Consider the following 18,794-nt stretch of genomic DNA (forward strand, 5'->3'; position numbering starts at 1 on the left):
ATGTTTTGTCATTAAAACACACACACACACACACACACACACACACTGAAGAAACAACACATGTAGAGGACAAAGGGTTTGAGTTAGGAAAGAGCGTTTGTGTTTATATAAATGTTACAATAATTTCATAACTTAGTGCACTTGAATTCAAAGTTTACACTACAGTGCCTTGCAATAGTATTCATCCCCCTTGGTGTTTTTACTATTTTGTTGCATTACAACCTGTAATTTAAATGGATTTCATGTAATGGACATACAAAATAGTCCAAATTGGTGAAGTGAAATTTAAAAAAATTACTTGCTTCAAAAAAATAAAAAAACGTAAAAGTGGTTTGTGTATATGTATTCACCCCCTTTGTTATGAAGCCCCTAAATAAGATCTGGTGCAACCAACTACCTTTAAAAAAAGTCATATAATTAGTTAAATAAAGTCCACCTGTGTGCAATCTAAGTGTCACATGATCTCAGTGTGTATATATATATATATACACATATATATATATATACATACATACATACACACACACCTGTTCTGAAAGGCCCCAAAGTCTGTAACACCACAAAGACCAAGGAGGTCAGGGACAAAGTTGTGGAGAAGTACAGATCAGGGTTGAATTATAAAAAAATATCCCAAACTTTAAAACATCCCACAGAGCACCATTAAATCCATTATAAAAAAATTGAAAGAATATGGCGCCAAAACTCACAGACCAGGTAAGGAGGGCATTAATCAGAAAGGTAACAAGAGAGCAAAGATAACCCTGAAGGAGCTGCAAAGCTCCACAGCGGAGATTGGAGTATCTGTCCATAGGACCACTTTAAGCCGTACACTCCACAGAGCTGGGCTTTATGGAAGAGTGTCCAGAAAAAAGACATTGTTAAAGAAAAAAAAATAAGCAAACACGTTTGGTGTTCGCCAAAAGGCATTTGTGGGAGACTCCCCAAACATATGGAAGAAGGTTCTCTGGTCAGATGAGACTATAACTGTCCATCAAGGAAAACACTGTCTGGTGCAAACCCAAAACCTCTCATCACTCCGAGAACACCATGTTTTTCATCAGCAGGGACTGGGGAAACTGGTCAGAATTGAAGGAATGATGGATGGTGCTAAATATAGGGAAATTCTTGAGGGGAAACCTGTTTCAGTCTTCCAGAGATTTGAGACTGGGACAATGACCCTAAGCATACTGCTAAAGCAACATTTAAATGTCTTGGAATGGCCTAGTCAAAGCCCAGACCTCAATCCAATTGAGAATCTGTGGTATGACTTAAAGATTGCTGTACACCAGCGGAACCCATCCAACTTGAAGGAGCTGGGGCAGATTTGCCTTGAAGAATGGGCAAAAATCCCAGTGGCTAGATGTGCCAAGCTTATAGAGACATATCCCAAGAGACTTGCAGCTGTAATTGCTGCAAAAGGTGGCTCTACAAAGTACTGACTTTAGGGGGGGGGGGGGGGGTGAATAGTTATGCACGCTCAAGTTCAGTTTTTGTCTTATTTCACAATAAAAAAATATGTTGCATCTTCAAAGTGGTAGTCATGTGTAAACCCCCCCAAAATCTATTTTAATTCCAGATTGTAAGGCAACAAAATAGGAAAAATGTCAAGGGGGGTGAATACTTTCGCAAGCCACTGTACATGGAAGGCCAGGCATTATCTTGACAAGTCAACAAAGCATAGACGGAAATACAATCACAGAAATCATATTTAACTAAGAGCAGCTACAGGACAGAAAAAGGTTAAAAGTCACAAATCATTGACATTATGACGTAATATACAGGTGTGTGCATAAGTGAAAGCAGTAGTATTGGTTTGGTGAAATTGGCTTTCATTAATATCTTTAGAACATAGAATGCCTCTATAGGTTGTCACAATGTTTAACGTGGGGTGAAAGTTTAGCCTTTAGGTTGAGAGAAAAATGGGAATCTTTCAACTTAGTCAGGCACTTGACGGTAACAAAATGCATAGACAGCCAGAGAGCATGTAAGCTTTGGGAAATTACAATCAGCTAGAGAGTAGTAGCTTCTAGAATCCTGAGTGGTGGTATAGAACACAGAAGGATTCTATTTCTATGGTATAGAACCAGTCCCTAACAAACCTTATACTACAAAAAGGATCAAACAGGGATGTGATCAGCACCACATAGAAAATCTGGAAAAATAAGACCAGTCTAATGATAAGATTACAATACAAAAGGATAGCTCCTGATTAACCAACACATCTGATTAAAATGTATATGGTCTACTCCAGTCTACAGAAGGTGCCTGTCTACCCCACTGGACCATACATGGAACTCCACTATAGTAGTGTCTGTAGCCTGGTCCCAGGTCTGGTTGTGCTTTTGCCTGTTCCATTGACATTGTTAAGGGAAACGTGTTTGGCTTGACAATTCGATAAGGAGTTGACAAGAGAGCAGAAACAGACTGGCACCCAGGCTAGTTTCCCCATTCCCCTCTCCTACACACATAACTTCACCTCAAACAGCACATCCACCAGACACCACGTGACTGACAGTACACCTGACCTAGATAAAGAGACCTCAGAGGTTAGTCTTCAGCAGGAAAACCCCAGTCCGCTCCCTCCCTCCCCCCACCCACTTCCTTCCTTCCTTCCAATCACTTCAGAAAATCTCCACCTTTATACAGTTGTAGCACAGTAGAAGCTCTGATCGAAGGCCTGTCTGTCTAATAAGTCTAGGGTTTAGAAACACACTGGAACTAAGCCATAATGGTGTACATGACAATCTGTCTGTTGGATAAACAACACTTTAGTAACAGAGAATCTGTAGTTCCTTGTTTTCTTTTGCTATGGAAAATTAGATTAGGTACCATCAAATTCAGTACTCCATTGATTGTGTCTATGCCAGTATTGTACCAACAGAGAGAAGAGGTTTAGTGCCAACCCATCATATAGTTTGTGATTTCATCCCACACATATGGCAGGGTCATGGCAAAAAGATCACAAATCAGCATTACCTGCATGCAACTTGGCTTCTACTGTAATATGGCTTGTATTGATATGATTCATTAAAAACACAAGGCACTGGCCATTCTAGAGGGCTAGAGATATCAGTAGACTGATCTAGGATCTACTGTCAGGGGAGCACATAATGGTAAACCACTTTGTCCATAAGTTGATAGACAGAGGTACTAGAATCCATAAGCAGGTAGAACATGTTTAATAACATGACTACCAGGACTACAATTAGCTAAAAAATAAATGAAGAAATGTCCACAGTGAAAGTAAAGAGCATTTCTTCTTCATTTGCAAAGCAATTGATAGCAACTAGCTAGCCAACCATGCTCAGAACAAGACAGGCTACCTTATAGAACAACTGCAAATGTCGACAAAACAATCAACTGACAAACCTCATACTGACACGATTATTTCCTATGAACAACAAAGAATGAAGAGAATGAAAACATCCTTTCTCAACCACATCCCAATGAAATAATACTCTATGAATTACAACTAAAACACAACTATGTGACAGTGGAACAGTTTATATGGACCCAGACCTGTAATAGAGGGAGACAGAAAGGCAGGCTTGAAGCAGTGATTAAAACACACTGAATAACGGATGGGGAAAAGAGGCTCGTTGCTACCAGAACTACTAAGGCTGTGTCATGCTAGCCCAAAGTGCTTTCCTTTCCTTCATCCAAGCTGATCTAACAGGGATATGAATGACCAGGAGACACAAACTCCCACAGTAGGCCTACAACATACAGCTTTGACCCATCCTTTGTTTCCAGATCAGTGCCAATGAGTGCCAACGACACATGCTCTAAGAAAGACTACCGTGCTAACACAGGCATGCAGACAGGCATGCAGACATAGACAGACAACTACACTAGGTAATAGTAATTATAGGCACAAGGAGGCAGTATGGAGTTCCTGGTCTGACGGTGCAGGCTGTCTCAGTCACTGGGCTCCATTCTCAGCCCATTCGGGTAGACAGGCCAACCTGTGGAAAGGGGAGAGAATGTCAGTGTTTGTCGACAAATACTGTATATGCACACACAAATACTGTATATGCACACACAAATACTGTATATGCACACACAAATACTATGTTCCTCTTTCTTCCACACACGCATTACACAGACCTGTGAGATGTTGATTCCAGTGAGTTTCTCCACAGCAGCTGGTAGTCTGGTCATGATGTCCAGAACCTCTCCGGTCAGCTTGGCAGCACCCACCTCACCGCCGCCGCTGGAAACCATGGTAACCTTCTGGGCCATGGAGAGGGGCCTGCTGATCTCCTCTGCTATCTAGAGGACAGGAGGAGTGATGGCAGCTTCAGGAAGAGAACAGCAGCAGACAGGACTGCAGTAAAAGTACACTACATGTCCATCTGTCATCTAATCAATCTGTCATCCATCTATCCTCATATCCACTGAATCTGACCATTTATCCATCCAATCTCTTCATCCATCGGCTTAAACTCTTAATCTACTGAATCACTCTCCCATCAATCCTTCTCCCTATCCATGCACCCTCCCATTCTCTAGTAGAACCAGTCCTGCTCTGTGTGACTGACCAGTGGTAGTTTCTCCAGCAGCATGTCCACCATGGCTCCCTCCCCGTACTGTTTAAAGGCCTCAGCCTTCTTAGCCATCTGCTCTGCCTCGGCACGACCCTTAGCCTCCAGAGCAAACGCCTCAGCATCGCCCCTCATCTACACAGACAGGACAGAGACAAGGAGAGAGAACACATAGTTCAAATAACCAAAGGGTGTATATACACAGAAGAAAAAATAAGAACACACTCAGTTGCCAGTTTGTTAGGTACACCCGGTACCGGGAGGGTCCAGAACAGCCTGAATTATTCGGGGCATGGAACCGTTGCTCAATAACTGGTATCAAGGGACTTAACTTGTGCCAAGAAAACATTCCCCACACCATTACACCACCCCCCCCCCCCCCAGACTGTACTGTTGACACCAGGCAGGAAGGGGCCATGGACTCATGCTACTTATGCCAAATCCTGACTCTGCGATCAGCATGACGCAACAGGAACCGGGATTCGTTGAGCTAGGCAATGTTTTTCCACTCCTCAATTGTCCAGTGTTGGTGATAGCGTGCCCACTGGAGCTGCTTCTTCTTGTTTTTAGCTGATAGAAGTGGAACCCAGTGTGGTCGTCTGCTGCAGTAGCCAATCCGTGACAAGGACCGGCGAGTTGTGCTTTCCGAGTTGCCGTTCTGCACACCACTGTTGTACTGTGTCGTTACTTGCCTGTTTGTGGCCCGCAAGACACAGGTGGGTGGTTGTGCTATGAAAAATGTATCCAAATGTGAAATGGACTGATAATTAGACTGATTAATAAGGATGTGTATAATATATGAAACAGGAAGAAAGAGAGAGAACTTATCCTAAAGTAAGGTTAAATTAAGGCAAGTAAGCGATGCCTACAAAGAAAGAGACAAGGAAGTTAGAATAGAGACAGGAAGAGGAACAGAGAACACCAACCTCAATATGGAGAGAGGGGAGGGAGAGAAAGAGAGCGAGCAGATGAATGAGAGGGTGGAAAGGACAGGCTGTCAGGGGAGAAGCTAGGACAGGAGGCATTTCAGACAGCTATTGTACTGGGGGTGAAAAGACTGATAACAGGAGTGACAGGAGAGTGGAGGGGAGTGATCGAGGGGTGCTGCTGAACTCACTCTGATGGACTCTGCCTCTGCCTCAGCCTCCATGATGAGCTGTGCACTGTGAAAGAGAGAAGGACAGAGACCTTTTGAGTTGAACAGAGTAGATGTTGGAGCACTAGAAAATTATCTTCCTCAGTTTAACAGGACTCTGTCCAGGACTACTGTAACTACTACGGAACAGAACATACCCACAGTGCTGACATACCCCCATCATTCCCCTTTTATGGCGACAATAGGGCCTTTATTTGCTGTATACATTAGAAGTATTGGAATTAGGCCAAAGCAGTATGTAAAGGAAATAGTGGTGAACTTGATCAAATGTCCTGGAGGGGGTGTATCTGACCGTTTCTGAAAGAAACAATTGCAAATTGTTGTGGACCTGTAAACAGATTGCTTGAACGCAATAATGTTTTGCAGTCACCCCCCCCCCCCCCCCCCCCCCGATCATAAATATGCTGCACTGCCCGCGAATTCTGAAACATGGTGTAACTGGGAAAAAATGACAACTACAGTAGGGTTACTAACAGCTGTAGCATACACACTTAAATACAAAACATCAACCACAGACTCAAATCAACTGTCTGTTATAAACTGTGCTCCCTGTTGGATGCATAGGCTAGCTAGAGCAAACTTTTACAATTATAATAGCCCATCTAATAGGTCCAATTAAAAATGAGAGATGTGCTCATGGTAATTTGTTAGGAATATGAACTCATGACCAGAAAATTAGGAATTTATTCTGCAATCATTATTTTAGAATGCAAAAATAACAGCAAATGATTGGATCTTGTTATTATATATTTAGCTACTTGTTTTTTAGTTATGAATAAGAGTATCATCATACAGTTGAAGTCAGAGGTTTACATACACCTTAGCCAAATACAATTAAACTCAGTTTTTCACAATTCCTGACATTTAATCCTAGTAAAAATTCCCCGTCTTGGGTCAGGTAGGATCACCACTTTATTTTAAGAATGTGAAATGTCAGAATAATAGTAGAGAGAATTATTTATTTCAGCTTTTATTTCTTTCATCACATTCCCAGTCGGTCAGAAGTTTACATACACTCAATTAGTATTTGGTAGCATTGCCTTTAAATTGTTTAACTTGGGTCAAACGTGTCGGGTAGCCTTCCACAAGCTTCCCACAATATGTTGGGTGAATTTTGGCCCATTCCTCCTGACAGAGTCGGTGTAACTGAGTCAGATTTGTAGGCATCCTTGCTCGCACACGCTTTTTCAGTTCTGCCCAAATGTTCTATAGGATTGAGGTCAGGGCTTTGTGATGGCCACTCAAATACCTTGACTTTGTTGTCCTTACGCTATTTTGCCACAACTTTGGAAGTATGCTTGGGGTCATTGTCCATTTGGAAGACCCATATGCGACCAAGCTTTAACTTCCTGACTGATGTCTTGAGATGTTGCTTCAATATATCCACATAATGTTTCTTCCTCATGATGTCATCTATTTTGTGAAGTGCACCAGTCCCTCCTGCAGCAAAGCACACCCACAACATGATGCTGCCACCCCCGTGCTTCACAGTTGAGATGGTGTTCTTCATCTTGCAAGCCTCCCCCTTTTTCCTCCAAACATAACGATGGTCATTATGGTCAAAAAATAATATTTTTGTTTCATCAGAGGATATTTCTCCAAAAAGTACAATCTTCGTCCATGTATAGGTGCAAACAGTAGTCTGGCTTTTTTATGGCGGTTTTGGAGCAGTGGCTTCTTCCTTGCTGAGCGGTCTTTCAGGTTATGTCGATATAGGACTCATTATACTGTGGATATAGATACTTTTGTACCCGTTTCCTCGAGCATCTTCACAAAGTCTTTTGCTGTTGTTCTGGGATTGATTTGCACTTTTCAAATAAAATATTATTTGTCACATGTGCCAAATACAACAGGTGTAGGTAGACCTTACAGTGAAATGCTTACTTACAGGCTCTAACCAATAGTGCAAAAAGGGGGTTAGGTGAACAATATGTAAGTAAAGAAATAAAACAACAGGAAAAAGACAGGCTAAATACAGCGAGGCTATAAAAGTAGCGAGGCTACATACAGACACCGGTTAGTCAGGCTGATTGAGGTAGTATGTACAGTGGGGCAAAAAAGTATTTAGCCAGCCACCAATTGTGCAAGTTCTCCCACTTAAAAAGATGAGGCCTGTAATTTTCATCATAGTTACACTTCAACTATGACAGACAAAATGAGAAGAAAAAAAAAATCCAGAAAATCACATTGTAGGATTTTTAATGAATTTATTTGCAAATTATGGTGGAAATGCTCTCGATGTTACAGCTGTAGAACCTTTTGAGGATCTCAGGACCCATGCCAAATCTTTTTAGTTTCCTGTGGGGGAGTAGGCTTTGTCGTGCCCTCTTCACAACTTTCTTGAACCATTCTAGTTTGTTGTTGATTTGGGCACCGAGGAACTTGAAGCTCTCAACCTGCTCCACTACAGCCCCGTCGATAAGAATGGGGACGTGCTTGGTCCTCCTTTTCCTGTAATCCACAATCATCTCCTTAGTCTTGGCTACGTTGGGGGATCGGTTGTTATTCTGGCACCACACAGCCAGGTCTCTGACCTCCTCCCTATAGGCTGTCTTGTTGTTGTCTGTGATCAGGCCTACCACTGTTGTGTCGTCTGCAAACTTAATGATGGTGTTGGAGTCGTGCCTGGCCATGCAGTCATGGGTGAACAGGGAGTAGAGGTCGACCGATTATGATTTTTCAACACCGATACCGATTATTGGAGGACCAAAAAAGTCGCTGCCGATTAAGTCGGACGATTTTTTAAAAATTTATTTGTAATAATGACAATTACAACAATACTGAATGAACACTTATTTTAACTTAATATAGGATCAATAAAAACATCAATTTAGCCTCAAATAAATAATGAAACATGTTCAATTTGGTTTAAATAATGCAAAAACAAAGTGTTGGAGAAGAAAGTAAAAGTGCAATATGTACTATGTAAGAAAGCTAACGTTTCAGTTCCTTGCTCAGAACATATGAAAGTTGGTGGTTCCTTTTAACATGAGACTTCAATATTCCAAGGTAAGAGGTTTTAGGTTGTAGTTAATATAGTATTTATAGGACTATTTCTCTCTATACCATTTGTATTTCATATACCTTTGACTATTGGATGTTCTTATATGCACTTTAGTATTGCCAGTGTAACCCACCGTTCCTAGGCCGTCATTGAAACTAAAAATGTGTTCTTAACTGACTTGCATAATTAAATAAGGTGTAAATAAATAAATACATAAATAAATAAATATATATATATATATATATATATATATATTTTTTTTTAAACGGCAAAATCGTCATCCAAAAATACAGATTTCCGATTGTTAGGTAAACTTGAAATCGGCCATTCTGATTAATCGGTCGACATCTAACAGGGAGTACAGGAGGGGACTGAGCACGCACCCCCGTGGAGCTCCAGTGTTGAGGATCAGCGTGGCAGATGTGTTGTTATCTACCCTCACCACCTGGGGGCAACCCATCAGGAAGTCCAGTATCCAGTTGCAGAGAGAGGTGTTTAGTCCCAGGATCCTTAGCTTAGTGATGAGCTTTGAGGGCACTATGGTGTTGAACACTGAGCTGTAGTCAATGAATATCATTCTCACGTAAGTGTTCCTTTTGTCCAGGTGGGAAAGGGCAGTGTGGAGTGCAATAGAGATTGCATCATCTGTGGATCTGTTTTGGCGGTATGCAAATTAGGGTGGGTCTAGGGTTTATGGAATAATGTTGTTGATGTGAGCCATTACCAGCCTTTCAAAGCACTTCGTGGCTACGGACGTGAGTGATATGGGTCTGTAGTCATTTAGGCAGGTTGCCTTTGTGTTCTTGGGCACAGGGACTATGGTGGTCTGCTTTTCACACCAAAGTACGTTCATCTCTAGGAGTCAGAACTCGTCTCCTTCCTGAGCGGTATGACGGCTGCGTGGTCCTATGGTGTTTATACTTGCGTACTATTGTTTGTACAGATGAACGTGGTACCTTCAGGCGTTTGGAAATTGCTCCCAAGGGTGAACCAGACTTGTGGAGGTCTACAATTTTTTGTCTGAGGTCTTGGCCGATTTCTTTTAATTTCCCCATGATGTCAAGCAAAGAGGCACTGAGTTTGAAGGTAGACCTTGAAATACATCCACAGGTACACCTCCAATTGAGTCAAATGATGTCAATTAGCCTATCAGAAGCTTCTAAAGCCATGACAATTTTCTGGAATTTTCCAAGCTGTTTAAAGACACAGTCAATTTAGTGTATGTAAACTTCTGACCCACTGGAATTGTGATACAGTGAATTATAAGTGAAATAATCTGTCTGTAAACAATTTTTGGAAAAATGACTTAATAACCAACTTGACAAAACTATAGTATGTTAACAAGAACTTTGTGGAGTGGTTGAAAAACGTGTTTTAATGACTCCAACCTAAGTGTATGTAAACTTCGACTTCAACTGTATATTCTCCATTTGCACAAGGTTACCTTTGCCTTTTAGCAATGCAATACTTCAACCACTAGAAACGTTGTGTACTAATGGTCTAGAGTCTGCAGGAGGAGAAGTACATTCTCACCTAAAGTTTCCTTTTTACAACTGACAACTTTTGCGTAAAAGCTGGAGCATTTTTGGGGCAACTTTTGCATAAAAACTGGCGCATTTTTTGGGGCATATTTAGTGTGTACGAAACGTTTCTAAGTGAGGCCCTGGGTAATGTAACATACCGTTCCGCCTCAGCCAGTCTCTCCAGACGGTATCTCTCTGCCTCAGCAGGCTTCTTCACCGTGGCCTCCAGCTCCATCTCCTTGCGGGTGATCTCCTGCTCCTGCAGCATGATCTGCTGAGACCTCTCCACCACCTTCACCTGCATCGTCTCCTCCTCAATCCGCTGCTTCGTCTTCGCCACCTACATAAGCCCAATAACACAACGGATTTAACAAAAACATTTTTTTTAAACACTCAATCAAAAGTGATGGCAGTGGGGGGAATTTGAATGCTCGTATCTCAAGTTAGGATTCTGCCCTGTGTAAATAAACGGGAATATTTTCCATTATTAGAACACGACACACTGCCTCGGCTGTGTTGAGCGTCTGAATGAGAGGATCATTGCACGGCCCAGAGTTTGGTGGCAGGATACCTGCAGCTGATAGGCCATCTCAGACTCTGCCTTCTTGGTGTTGACCTCGTAGTCGTAGGAGGCCTTCTTCAGCTCGTAGTCTCTCTGGGCTTTGGCCATCTCAATCTCATTCAGATACTGGGCCGACACCTTCTCCTGCATGGCCTGGGCCTCACGGATCACCGCGTCTCGTTTGTACTGAGCCTCTCCGATCCTGGCATCTTTCTGCACCTGAGCTGTCCTAGCTTTACCCAGGGAGTTGAGGTAATCCTGACAGAGACAGTGTCATTATTAGAAACATGGTAGTTTGGGTCCAGCATGTGATTGGCTGATATGGCCAATATATCACAGCTAAGGGCTGTATCCAGGGACTCCCCTTCGCATCGTGCAAGAACAGCCCTTAGTCGTGGAATATTGGCAATATACCACACCACCTTGGGACTTATTGCTACTATAAACTGGCTACGAACATAAACAGAACAGTAAACAAGTATTTCTGTGCAGGAATTTGTCTTGCATTCTCAAACACTGACTTTTAAAAGACATCAACATTTTACCAAATCTATCCCAATATCTCAATTTCAGACTGTATTCTGTAACAACAATCCTTGTGTGACCTTCATAGTGTAACGTCGCTGTATATTTGTCAGAGAGAACAAACCTGGTCGTCGTGAACGTCTTTGAGCGTGTAGCTGACCACGCCGATGCCCATGTTGACCAGGTCAGAGGAGGCCACCTTGAACACCTGCTCAGAAAACTTCTTACGGTCCTGGTAGATCTCCTACAGGGGAAGGACATTCATAACAATAAATAATATACATGCCATTTAGCAGTCACTTTTACACATTTTCGTTTTGGTGGCCCCAGATCGAACCTATGAACCCCGGCGTTGCACGCGCCATACTCTACTAACTGAGCCACACTGGAAAAGAGGGGGATAAGGGTGGACCAGCCATAACGAGAGTACCCATGAGTGTTCCTGTCAAATTGGCCTGTTCTGAGGGGCTTTGTCCCTTCTAGTATTTCTGTATCTACAAGGGGGGGGACCTGTAGCATACAGAGGAAATCAGCCAGAGCTACACAGGAAGTAAAACAACAGACCTTGGGAATGAAAAGGAGACTTGTTATTACATACATTATAATAACTATAATCCATTATTGCTCTGAGTTTCCAGGCAGGTTTGCCAGCATTTTAAGTAAGTCATGAGAAAGGTCAACAATGAGGAAAAACAAGCTATGGCTTGTAGCTGGAAGTCAGTGAGACATTCAGCAAGTCAATTCAAAAGACCAAGTCACTCCTTTAGGAAGAGAAAAGGGCACCAGAGGCAACACATGCCCTTTATCAGGACATGGTGCGGTGTGTAGCCTACCTCAACAGTCAGATGGGCGATGATGGCCCTCTGGTGCCCCTCCAGTGTTTCCAGGGCGATGTTGGAGACCTCAGCCTCAGACTTCCCCATGAACATCTGACAGGCCGTGGCCAGCATCTCCTTGTTCTGACCCTGGATCTTCACCTGTCAGAGGTTATAGGTTATATGGAATATGGAATTCCTATTTGACCTGTGAGGTCAATTATACCTATCCAATCAGAATAGATGGCTACTTTCACATGTACACGAAGTGTGTAGGGGCTAGGGGATGATTTCTAAGTCCATACCTGGGCGATGCCCGTGACAGAGATGGGCACTCCATGACGGGTGTACACCTTATCACTCTTCACATTCAGAGTCAGGGTGTTCAGAGTGATCCTAACAAACACCGAGAGACACAGAGAGAGAGAGAAGGGGGTATGTGGTTCAAAGAGGGAAAGTACAATGAGAATATAAAGGGGGATAGCGAGAGGGAGGAGAAAATGAGCCATACAGAGAGAGTAACCACGACTACAGGTGGAGGCTACAAATGACAGATTGTGTTGCATTATAAGCTTAAAATAGTAGCCTGGCATTTATATAGGCTTACTCATTTAACCACTAACGTTACAGTAACAGTAGAGAATACACAGGGACTATGGGGCCTTTTTCTCTATACATTAATAGAATCCCTGAATGAAACCTGGACAGATGAACAGATGGATAGATAACTGAAAGAAGGGGAGGGAGAGACAGCCACCTCTGGATCTGTTGAATACAGGGGAGGACAAACACTCTTCCTCCAGCGATCATTAGAGGAGGGGAACGACCAAAGCCTGGAGGAGAAGCGAAGGAGAGAGAGGGCAATCAGTCTTTGACAAAGAAAGGTAAAAAGTGTAGCCTTAGTATATACTAAAAGAGTGGGTTATTTGAAAATATGAGAGAGGTGAGATTACATTAGGCTGTACTCTCTGTGAACACAGTACTGCACACAATTAAGATGTCATGTACACTGAGTCTATGACATCAATTTGCCTACATATAGGACTACATTGCAGCACCACATTCCATAGAATACAATGTAAGTGAGGAGCTAGCCTATCGACAGCTGGTATTGTAAAATGTAAACAAAATACTGTACGGTTTGAGCTGAACCGGATTACAGATTCCTGTCCTGGTTTACTACACACTGTGACATCCGGGCGCGTTCAACAGGACACGACGATTTGGAACATTCAGATAGAAATATGTAACATAGAACAAACTTGCCTCTCCGACATGTCGATCAAGGAATCATGTTGGCTCTATTAAATGACTTTTCTATCAACAAAGTTTGACAACTGAAAGTGGCCCAGAGTTACTCAATGGTATCACATGACACTTCATGATAGGCCAAAGTGAGTCACATGTCACATGGCCCTGCATTACGTTTTCTGTTACTTGTACTGTAAACAATCACATATAGTAAACAACATAGGCCTATTACAGTTTCAAGAAGAGCCATAACAATATTGGGCCTTGTAGGGCGATGGGGGTAAGGTTGTGTAGATTGCCCAACCTGTTTTTTTTGGAGGGTTCTGTATTGTGTCATGTAAGATTATGTTAATAAATATTAACACGTAAAACTAAACATCTTACCAGACACCACCATGGCTTCATTGGGTCCACATGTGTGGAACATCTTGATTTGGACCTAAAAGGTGTTAGAGACGATTGTCAACGTCATTAGACAGTCTCCACTTGGTTGGCCTAATCTTTCAAGACTCCCTGGGTTAGTACGAGTGTTTTGCTGCTAGTTCTAATTCCAAATAGTTTAGGTCTAGTAGGTCAATAACACAGAAATCATACATGTAAACACACCCTTGAGATCTTAGAGCTACAATTCAAATAACGTTTAAAATGTAAATATAAGTGATGAAGTAGGCCTAGTGCCTCAAGTTGTGTGTCTGACAGTTACTTGTTCATCCGATCTGGTACAGGAGTGTGGAGCCTCAAACATTGTACATTTGCCCACTGACAAAGAAATGATCCGTCTATAATTTTAATGGTAGGTTTATTTGAACAGTGAGAGACAGAATAACAACAACAAAAATCCAGAAAAAAGCATGTCAAAATTGTTATAAATTGATTTGCATTTTAATGAGGGAAATAAGTATTTGACCCCTCTGCAAAACATGACTTAGTACTTGGTGGCAAAACCCTTGTTGGCAATCAGAGGTCAGACGTTTCTTGTAGTTGGCCACCAGGTTTGCACACATCTCAGGAGGGATTTTGTCCCACTCCTCTTTGCAGATCTTCTCCAAGTCATTAAGGTTTCGAGGCTGATGTTTGGCAACTCGAACCTTCAGGTCCCTCCACAGATTTTCTATGAGATTAAGGTCTGGAGACTGGCTAGGCCACTCCAGGACCTTAATGTGCTTCTTCTTGAGCCACTCCTTTGTTGCCTTGGCCGTGTGTTTTGGGTCATTGTCATGCTGGAATACCCATCCACGACCCATTTTCAATGCCCTGGCTGAGGGAAGGAGGTTCTCACCCAAGATTTGACGGTACATGCCCCCGTCCATCGTCCCTTTGATGCGGTGAAGTTGTCCTGTCCCCTTAGCAGAAAAACACCCCCAAAGCATGTTTCCACCTCCATGTTTGACGGTGGGTATGGTGTTCTTGGGGTCATAGGCAGCATTCCTCCTCCTCCAAACACGGCGAATTGAGTTGATGCCAAAGAGCTCCATTTTGGTCTCATCTGACCACAACAATTTCACCCAGTTGTCCTCTGAATATATTTAGATGTGCATTGGCAATCTTCAGATGGGCATGTATATGTGCTTTCTGCTGCAGGATTTCAGTCCTTCACGGTGTAGTGTGTTACCAATTGTTTTCTTGGTGACTATGGTTCCAGCTGCCTTAAGATCATTGACAAGATCCCCTCCCGTGTAGTTCTAGGCTGATTCCTCACCGTTCTCATGATCATTGCAACTCCACGAGGTGAGATCTTGCATGGAGCCCCAGGCCGAGGGAGATTGACAGTTATTTTGTGTTTCTTCCATTTGCGAATAATCACACCAACTGTTGTCACATTCTCACCAAGCTGCTTGGCGATGGTCTTGTAGCCCATTCCAGCCTTGTGTAGGTCTACAATCTTGTCCCTGACATCCTTGGAGAGCTCTTTGGTCTTGGCCATGGTGGAGAGTTTGGAATCTGATTGATTGATTGCTTCTGTGGACAGGTGTCTTTTATACAGGTAACAAGCTGAGATTAGGAGCACTCCCTTTAAGAGTGTGCTCCTAATCTCAGCTCGTTACCTGTTACCTGTATGGGAGCCAGAAATCTCTGATTGAGAGGGGGTCAAATACTTATTTCCCTCATTAAAATTCAAATCAGGGCCTCCTGGGTGGCGCAGTGGTCTAGGGCACTGCAGCGCTAGCTGTGCCACCAGAGACTCTGGGTTCGCGCACAGGCTCTGTCGCAGCCGGCCACGACCGGGAGGTCCGTGGGGCGACGCACAATTGCCCTAGTGTCGTCCGGGTTAGGGAGGGTTTGGCCGGTAGGGATATCCTTGTCTCATCGCGCACCAGCGACTCCTGTGGCGGGCCGGGCGCAGTGCACGCTAACCAAGGTTGCCAGGTGCACGGTGTTTCCTCCGGCACATTGGTGCGGCTGGCTTCCGGGTTGGATGTGCGCTGTGTTAAGAAGCAGTGCGTCTTGGTTGGGTTGTGTTTTGGAGGACGCATGGCTTTCGACCTTTGTCTCTCCCGAGCCCCGTACGGGAGTTGTAGCGATGAGACAAGATAGTAATTACTAACAATTGGATACCACGAAATTGGGGAGAAAAGGGGGTAAAACATGTATTTATTTATTTTTATTGCAAATCAATGTAACAATTTTGACATGCGTTTTTCGGGATTTTTTGTTGTTATTCTGTCTCTCACTGTTCAAATAAACCTACCATTAAAATTATATTGTCAGTGGGTAAACGTACAAAATCAGCAGGGGATCAAATACTTTTTTCCCTCACTGTACTTTACTTCCTGTTTATAACGAAATGTACAAGCCAGTGGAATAACAGAGAATGTGTTGTGGTAACTAGATGGCAGTTACTTTTGTGGTTAGTACTTTTGCTGAGAAAAAGCCGTGCAAAAAAGTGACAGACAGTCTGGGTGGGTGTACAACAGACTACAGTTTAGAGAGAACGTTATTTGGCAGAATGGGACAGAGGCGCTCCATCTCATCTTGGATCTAAGCAGATTGATGAGAGGTTAAATTAGCCATGTGGATCCTCCAACAGTGTCGTTCGTGAATCCATGTCTTATGCCGGAAGTTACATTATAATAGTTACCGTCTGCCAATATGTTACAGCTAGCTACATAGTTACCACAGAGATAGTAACCAGAGACAGTAGAGAAACTATAACTAACTAGTTACGTCAACAATGTGAATGTTAAATACAGCAGATAGCTAACGTTAGTTAGTGCATTTACTTTTGCCGTGTGCTGTCACCCATACTGACCCACCCTATTCTGTCTCACGGCTTCACATCACTCCCTGTGAACCACAGCAAAGATTATATTTCTCTCAGATCACAGTCAAGTACGTAGCTAGCTAACTTGCAACTATGCCCCCGCCTCAACCAAATTAGCTAGTATGCTAGTTTAAGCTTGCTGGGTGAAAATCACATATTTACGTTACGCTAGCTAGGTCCATAACAACCACAAAAAAAGAAACAAATATTTTTTATCTTGTCTACTGTACTTACCAATCGATTCTCCCTAAAGATATGTTTTCATAAATCGTCGCGTACACTCAAGAGGGTTTCAATATACTCCGATTTACGTGACTTGACGACTGGCTCAAATACTGGAATTGCAACAAAATGTTACTTAACGTGACTTAATGGTGAGCAAATGCTGACCACGCCCCCTTAGGAGTATAGTGGAAATAACGCCCTCTGCTGGTCAAACTGCAGACATTCTTTACCTAGAGAAATGTTAAGGGCGGGCGGGGTTGTCAAACTTCTTGCTTTGGGGAGAGTGTTTTTATTTTATTTTATTGGGCACAGGGGAGGGTAGTGCATTTTTCCCTGGTCAAACCTTTTGCTTTGGGGAGTGTTTTTATTTTATTTTATTGGGCACAGGGGAGGGTAGTGCATTTTTCCCTGGTTTACATTCGCTCTTTTGCATTATTTCTTCTATCCTAGCCACATTTCCTCATCTGCTTGCATGCACCTCCCCTACATTAAGGTATTTTGGTACTTCCCTTATACACCATGCTTTTCGGGATGCTAACTTTTACTACCACAGGTCAACATAGTCTACTAGTCTGTCTTCTATCCACCATTCATAGTAACAGTAGTGGAAGGTGGATAATTTCTCAAGATCTGCAATAAGCTAACTAGCAATCATACCACACATAAAAGCATTCAAAGCTGGATACATTTTCAATATAAACCCACAAGAAAAACGATGAATAGCTGATAGGCAGAGGAGAGGCAAGGTGTATCATTGTACATGAAACTATTCACATTGACCCCCGTGTTTTATTCTTATTGTTTTGAGTCTCTTGCACAGGCTCGATGTACACTCACTGGACTCTAACCACACATACTACACTGACACTCCAACACACACTGCATATTGATGACGCCACACACACACACACACACGCTGCTGCTACCCTCTATTTATCTATGCATTGTCACTTTACCCCTACCTGCATGTGCATATTGCCTCAATTACCCCATACCCTTCCACATTGACTCGGTACTGGTACCCTTGTATATAGCCTCATTATTAGTTTGTGTTACTATTTTTCCTATAGTCTATTTAGCAAAATTATGTTTTGTTTTACTCTGCATTATTGGTTAAGGGCTAGTAAGTAAGCATTTCACAGTATTGTATTTGGCACATGTGACAAATACAATTTGATTTGAACAGTAAAGACATGAGACACGCAGCTCAAAAAGCTCCCCTATTAATTTTGTTTAGGGACAATACAATGATCCTACATAGACTAGGCTACATTGCATTATTGTTTAAGTGAGTACAAAATGATACTTTAGGCTGCAGTGAAAATGTAATTTGATTAACAGAGCACAGGTTTCCAGCCTTCTTATGGGAGTGAAGTACATGTCAGATAAGACATGTAATGACATGGCAATGCATTCAGTTTATTAGGCTACAGATGAAATAAATTGGTGAAATTCACCGGGTTGTGAATGTTCACAGTGATGATCTCGATGCTCCTTTCAATAAATATCAAGTGTCTTAATCTGGTGACATGATCGATGCATGGCTGCTGTTTGACAAATAAAAATAATCTCGCACTTTCGCCCAATAATAATCTCATGTAGACTATAGAGTCCCACCGTGGAAGCATCATAATAACCATACATCTAGCGGTCAAACAGGAATAAGGGCTTACCCTGGGATGACGTTTTGGTCAACATGTAAATCTCTCGGACAAGGTGACTGTGCCACAAAAGTATGCTGACGCGGCAAAGTCGATATCCACATTGATTAACACAGCCACAGTTTTAGTAGTAAACATGATTTAATTCTACGAGGGGGAGGGTGTGCAATTTCTTTTACAGGGGCGGGTCATGTGAAAATATTTGTTAATGTTGGGGAAAGGATGCATTTTTTAATGACACCTTCAGTTGGACTCCCCCCCCAAAT

General features: G+C 42.6%; 1 protein-coding gene across 1 annotated transcript; it reads right to left on the minus strand.

The window, feature by feature from the left end:
* Nucleotides 1–77: 77 nt before the first annotated feature.
* LOC139424279 (flotillin-1-like) lies at nt 78–17,049 on the minus strand. The gene is made up of 12 exons (XM_071175974.1): nt 16,877–17,049; nt 13,765–13,819; nt 12,887–12,962; nt 12,435–12,525; nt 12,148–12,291; nt 11,439–11,558; nt 10,799–11,047; nt 10,386–10,567; nt 5,662–5,707; nt 4,542–4,679; nt 4,108–4,272; nt 78–3,965 (listed from the first exon to the last, which is right to left on the minus strand). Exons 2-12 carry the CDS (start codon nt 13,805–13,807, stop codon nt 3,939–3,941), a joined length of 1,281 nt encoding a protein of 426 aa, XP_071032075.1. The 5' UTR covers nt 13,808–13,819; nt 16,877–17,049; the 3' UTR covers nt 78–3,938.
* Between the last annotated feature and the right edge of the window lie 1,745 nt (nt 17,050–18,794).

The sequence above is a fragment of the Oncorhynchus clarkii genome, chromosome 2 (genome assembly GCF_045791955.1).
Source record: "Oncorhynchus clarkii lewisi isolate Uvic-CL-2024 chromosome 2, UVic_Ocla_1.0, whole genome shotgun sequence".
NCBI classification, from domain to species: domain Eukaryota; kingdom Metazoa; phylum Chordata; class Actinopteri; order Salmoniformes; family Salmonidae; genus Oncorhynchus; species Oncorhynchus clarkii.

Bases quoted from the DNA above. Each gene is read 5' to 3' on its own strand.
- LOC139424279 (XM_071175974.1), bottom strand. From the start codon at position 13,807: ATGTTCCACACATGTGGACCCAATGAAGCCATGGTGGTGTCTG. The intron at 11,559-12,147 runs GTAGGCTACACA...CTTCCCCTGTAG, and splicing joins TCGCCCATCTGACTGTTGAG to GAGATCTACCAGGACCGTAA. The intron at 11,048-11,438 runs GTTTGTTCTCTC...TGTCTCTGTCAG, and splicing joins AAGACGTTCACGACGACCAG to GATTACCTCAACTCCCTGGG.